Raw genomic sequence first — 6,293 nt, 5'->3', positions numbered from 1 at the left:
TTACCAAAAGTAACCGGACCCAAAGTAACCCAAAAGATAAAGATTCAGTTCATCACAGCATCACATCATCACATCACGCCGGAGTCAGGGCCTTCGCGAGCACAGCATGCTGCCCCCTAATCATGTAGTCCTCCCCGCGAATCGCTACATCCTCTGCATGAGACAGGAGGTGATCGAAGAGTCCATCCTTTGGCTTTGGCTTGGTGGTGCAGTAGGGGCAGTGCCACTTCTTGATCTTGCGGTTGTGGAAGGAAGCAACTCCCTTGGCCTTGATCTTCTTCACCTCCTTGGCTATGAAGAACACGACGTTGCCCTTGTACATATCATCTCCAGAATCATACTGCACACATGAATGAATTGCATTAATACATTATAGATTCATATACACCATGTCAAAGGAACTAAATGAACAATCCAAATTTCAAGTAGGCTTACCTCATATTCTTCATCGTCACTAAACTCCGGACCGTACGGGTCGTACTGAGCCAGCTTCCTGTTTCCCCCTTCCCCCCCAACCATCATCCTCCTGAATATACAATTACATCCATCACTAGTAGCCAATTGAAAATTTATATATGCACACATGACACATTGATCATAGGACTAATATACTCCCAATATACTATGATCCTATTTGTGTTTTCCATTGCCATGCACACACATTGAACAACAGAGCTAATATAACTACATATTGTGGAGAAATTTATAAACTAATAAATCAAATAACTTATTAATCAATGGATTCCATTTGGGCATATGACATTCCAAACCCCAATCTGAGTAGCATTCAAAAACAAATCTAATAGGGACCCAATCTAATAAGCATACATGTCTGTAACATTAAAAACCCCAATCTGTGAGCATTAAAAACAAATCTAATAAGTATACATTTGTGTAGCATTGAATCACATCTAATAAACAGATCTATCTAGCATTTTTGCAATGAATTTATCCAACAAACACTAGTACAAAAACCCTCATCCCCCAATACAGAAAACCCCGACCCATCCATCAAACCAACAACTCTAACCATCTGAACTACCATATGAATCCACAATCTAACGAATGCAACTAACTCTACAAGCTAATATCCTCAAGCAAAACAAGTGCAAATACCTCCTGCTCCTCGCCAGGCTGTGCATCGGGGGTATCGGGATGGACTGCGCAGCTCGACGCCGTCACCTTCTGCAGCGCTGAGGCGGAGCCCGCCACCTCCTTCTCTTCCCTGCACCGCTGTGGACGCCGCCGACATCCGCGGTCACCGCGCCCTGCAGCTCGACCACATCTTCGGCCGCTGCGCCGGCGTCGCCACGAGTTGCGGCCATCTCCGGGCAGATGGAGGCGATGAAGGTGAGGAAGAGGATGCGGTGGGGGGAGCGAGATGGTGCGGTGTAGGCAGTGGAGGAGAGCGAGACGACGCCGGTGGGGGAGAGAAAGACGATGCGGTAGGGAGTGGATTTGGGGGAAACCCTGGGGGAATGGTAGGGATGATGCGCCGCAAGGTGGTTCCCCCTCATTTATACGATGGGACGTTTCGGGCATGTCCCATGGACACGTGCTACCCCGCAACCGCGGTCAGTTGCATGCGCCCACGTATACGAATACCATGTACGGTCGGGTAACGGTCAAAGGTCTACTCGGCCCTAGCGGCCCCACTCGCTAGAGTTAACGGTCAAATGCATTGACCCGACGGCAACATCCGTTGTAACATGTTCTGAGGGTTTCGGGCAAGGAAGTAGGAAAAGGTGGGCAAAAGTTAACAGAGTGGGGATGAATGAGTACAACTAATGAACTAGGGGCACAGAAATAAAAATCCCTTTGCTTTCTCATCTGTAGGGTTGTGTTGCTGGCATGTCCTACAGAGCGGACGACGTGGTCATGCGTCTTGGTCCTTTGAATCCCATTCTGACAGGCAAAGGTTGGCCAGTCTCAACCTCCTCAGGGTGCGTGTGAGATTTGTGTTCCTGACACCCTCTGGCCAAACATGGGGCCTTCTATAGGCCATCTATAGTCTTTTCGTCTATGAGGCAATAATTTGCTACGTAAATCGTGATGTTGACATCTTTTGGTCATCAACGACTTTTCAACTGTTACATGTAAAAACTTCTGAATTTAAGCGAGTTCTAAGACTGATGCCTAGAAGCGACAGCGAGCTTGCTCACGTCACACCGCTGGTGAATGTGGAAGGAAGAAGATTTCGGCACCCAAGAACTTGAATCTATTTTTCATTTCTATAAGGATATTTTTGCAAAGATTCATTTTACATAATATACGAACATCCGCCTTATTAGGAAAAAGTAGCCATTTTACTTATGTTGTGTTGAGGAACATATACACTAGAAAAAACTGCAACGCATTGTAGTTGTGTAGGAGCACTCGTTGCAACCATGAGTTATGGGTTCAGGACTTCGAAGATAGTGGCGGCTACTCACGACGAGCAAATTAGTTATGCAAAGTCGCGGAAATTCGCAGGTACAAGCAAGGTACAAAGGCACGCACGAGCCCAGCTGCGCAGTTGCCCGATTGCCCCGCGATTCGTAATGTCGTTGGATCCTGCACGAGAGCACAATAAGTTTGAAGTTTTAGTTTCTGAAACATACAATTTTGTCAGTCACGGGTTTTGCAACCTATGAGTGTGTCGGTCGCTCTTACCAAATTTTGAAAGTTAAAACTTAAAACTTAATGTCTTGTCGGCCACAACTTGTGAAACGAAAGATTTTGTCAGTCACATATTCAAAATGGATCTCATTTGAAAGCCCTTTTCACCAAAAAGACGAATATGCAAACGTAATTTAATTTGGACTCTTCATTGAGAAGATATGAAAATTAAAAATCGGAAGCAAAAAATAAAAAGGGGATTGCGTGCCCGCGCACCTACGTGCTACAAATCGTCTTCCTAGAAAGTCGGCTAGGGAACACAAGCCAGGAAAATAACTTACACTTAGAGCAATCCAACATGGTTGACATGTTGGTCCGATCAACATACAATCGCCAATATGACGATTTTGACCGAAAAGACCACTCTAACAGAGTCGACATCCGGACCCAAATCGCCATGATTTATGGAGCATGCTCCATATATGGCCGAGGAGAATCAACTAGAGGCCTCGATATGGAGAGCGCATCATCGGCAAACCGCTCACACGGAAGGGAAGTTTCAGCTCCCTACTAGCCCCTGCCAAGTTTCCAGCCGCTCGCAGCTATAAATAGCCCCACTTCCCTTCTGGCCATTCACAGCATTCACTTCCCTTCTAGTTGCCCATAGCCTCAACTATCATCGCGACGTACTGGGTGTTATTCTGGCAGGAAGAGAAGTGCTGACAAAATATGCTAGCCATTTGTGGAGACACATGAGGATTCACAACGATTCATATGCCAAAATTTCAGATTTTTTTTAATTTCTTGATATTTTTCTGAACGAAATGCTCGTATGAGGGTGCGGAGCACCTGAGAGCTCCAAAGCCTCGTCCTTCACGGAAAATACATAGGAGCTTTTGGGTACTCCACACCCCTATACAAAAATTAATCATAAAAAATACCAAAAAATCAAAAAAAATCTGAATTTTGGGGATACCAAACCTGGGTCCTCGATCTACTCCCGTGTGAAATACTGTCCGAACAAAAATCCATCTAAACAGTGTTTTTCTATACATAAGAATTTTTTGTCTTTTTTGCCACAGATACGTTTCCTGGTATTTTTTCACGAAATTTCACACGGGAAAAGATCGAATACCCAGATTTCATATCCCAAAATTTCAGATTTTTTTTAATTTGCTTGGTATTTTTTTGAACGAAATGCTTGTTAGTGTAATTAGTCGGTCACGGGGTGGTAGTAGCATCTGGTGGCCACTGGCGGGTCGCTGGGGCGAACGGTGGGCAATCATGTCACCCGTGCGCCGTTGGACAAGTGCATGGCAACAATCCACGGACTGCCGGCCGGACACCCAGGACATGTGTTAGGAGTAAGAGTGGGGGATTTATGTATTTGATAGGTAGCAATCTCTCAGAGTACAATCAGCAACAATTACAAAAATTTCGATCGAGCTGCGGTTCATACAGAGAAAGGGGAACAAGGAAAAGCCATGCCGCCGCCGTTGATCCACTGGATGCCTGGCTGTAGCGTGAGCGAGTCGTTAAGTAGGTGGCTGCCTGGGTCGGCCCAGCTTACACCCACTCGGGCCCAACTACCCTTCGGTTGGCCTGGCGAGCCCGCGCCGGCCTGGGAGGCGGGGGCGAGCGCTGGCCGTCACTGCCCTGTAGGCCAGGGGTGCTGACATCCCCCCTTTCTTGTGTCGAGGCTTGCCCCCAAGCCTCAGCCGCTGGGAACCGAGCTTGGAGCGCTGCACGGTCCTCCCATGAATCAGGCACCGCGGCTGGGTTGGACCAACGAACGAGGACTTGCTCCACCATGGCCCCCCGGCGACTTCGCCAGCGCTGCTCGAGCATCTTCACAGGTACAGCAGGAATATCAGAATGAACCGGAAGATCTGCAGAAACCTCCATACCTGGGACAAGAGCCTTCCGGAGTTGTGATACATGAAAGACCGGGTGCACTTGTGCATCCTCCGGCAACAGCAGCTTGTAGGCAACATCATTCACTCGAGCGACGATCTTGTAAGGGCCGAAAAACCGGAATGAGAGCTTGTGACATGCTCGCGGGGCGACGAAGGTCTGGATGTACGGTTGTAGCTTCAAGTAGACCAGATTTCCCACTTCAAACACCCGGAACGAACGCTTCTTGTCAGCTTGCTGCTTCATAACTTGCCGAGCTCGGTTCAGATGCTGCTGTAGTAGGTCTTGCACCACTGCTCGTTCATCCAGCCAAGAGCGCAGCGCTGGCACTGAACAAGCGCTTGTTGCCGTGATTCCCCACTGCCGTGGTTCATGCCTGTACATCGCTCGGAAAGGAGACATGCCAATGGAAGAGTGATAAGAAGAATTGTACCAGAATTGGGCAAGAGGAATCCAGAAACTCCAGCGACGGGGGCAGGCCTGGGTGAAGCACTGAAGAAATGTTTCCAGGCATTGGTTAACACGCTCAGTTTGCCCATCAGTCTACGGATGATTGGCTGAACTCATTCGAAGGCCAGTGCCAGCATACTTGAATAGCTCCTGCCAGAAGTGGCTGGTAAACACCGGGTCATGGTCCGAGATGATTGAGCCGGGAAACCCATGTAGCCTGTATACTTGATTCATGTAGAGGAGGGCGACTTCTGAAGCTGTATATGGGTGAGCCAACAGAAGGAAGTGGGCAAATTTTGTCAGTTTGTCAACAATGACCAAGATGCAATTCACTCCTCCAGACGATGGCAGTCCGTCGACAAAATCCATACTGATCATTTCCCAGAATTCCTTAGGTACTGGCAAAGGTTCGAGCAGCCCTGGATAAGCGGCACGATCTGGTTTCGCCTGTTGACAGGTTGGACAGCACTTGACATAGTGTTGTATGTGAGTCTTCATCTTGGGCCAGGCAAACAGTCGACGCACCCGACGCCAAGTGACTGGAAATCCAGAATGGCCACCGATCGGTGTGTCATGGAACGCGGCAATAACCTGCTGCTGCATAGCAGTCGCGCCACCGAGCCAAATTCGCCCTCTGAACCGAAGAATGCCTTGTTCCAAGGAAAATCGCCCCTTAGGATCTGCCCTAATAGCGAGCTGCTCGAGCAGCTTTTGTGCATGTGGATTAGCATTATAGCTGCTGCTGATATCCTCCATCCAACTAGGGGTGCAAGACAAGACCGTATGCAGTTGGTCAGTGTGCGTGGCTCGCGACAAGGCATCCGCTCCTCCATTTTCTGCACCTTTCTTGTATCTGATTGTGTAACGGAGCCCCAAGAGCTTAGTAAAAGTTTTCTGCTGCCAGGGGGTGGTCAATCTTTGCTCCTCAAGATGAGTTAGACTCCGCTGGTCCGTTTGAATCACAAACTCGTTATGCTAGAGATAAGGGCGCCACTGGTCCACTGCCACGACCACCGCCAGGTATTCTTTTTCATAAGTGGATAGTCCCTGGTACTTTGGACACAATGCCTTGCTCATATACGCGATCGGATGACCTTGTTGCTGCAGAATTGCCCCGACACCTAGATCACAAGCATATGTCTCGACAATGAAAGGCTGAGAAAAGTTGGGCATGGCAAGCATCGATGCTGTGACAAGCCCTTGCTTAAGGAGCTGGAAGGATTCTTCTGTTTCCTGGGTCCATACAAATGGGACTCCTTTCTTGAGCAGATTAAACAAAGGCCGTGCTATGATTCCAAAATGACGCACGAAACGGCGATAATAACCAGCAA

The 6,293-nt window shown here is 48.2% G+C and overlaps 1 protein-coding gene across 1 annotated transcript; it reads right to left on the bottom strand.

The window, feature by feature from the left end:
• Nucleotides 1–4,164: 4,164 nt before the first annotated feature.
• Nucleotides 4,165–4,758, bottom strand: LOC147978674 (uncharacterized). The gene has a single exon (XM_087514846.1). It carries the CDS (start codon nucleotides 4,756–4,758, stop codon nucleotides 4,165–4,167), a length of 594 nt encoding a protein of 197 aa, XP_087370972.1.
• Nucleotides 4,759–6,293: the final 1,535 nt, after the last annotated feature.

Source organism: Triticum urartu, chromosome 3A, assembly GCF_056163025.1.
Source record: "Triticum urartu cultivar PI428250 chromosome 3A, HENAU_Tu73, whole genome shotgun sequence".
NCBI classification, from domain to species: domain Eukaryota; kingdom Viridiplantae; phylum Streptophyta; class Magnoliopsida; order Poales; family Poaceae; genus Triticum; species Triticum urartu.
Note: the sequence above shows the minus strand (reverse complement) of the source record. Positions and strands in the feature narration are given on the sequence as shown.

Excerpts from the sequence above, each read along its gene's own strand:
- LOC147978674 (XM_087514846.1), bottom strand. The coding sequence starts at position 4,758 with ATGAAGCAGCAAGCTGACAAGAAGCGTTCGTTCCGGGTGTTTGAAGTG.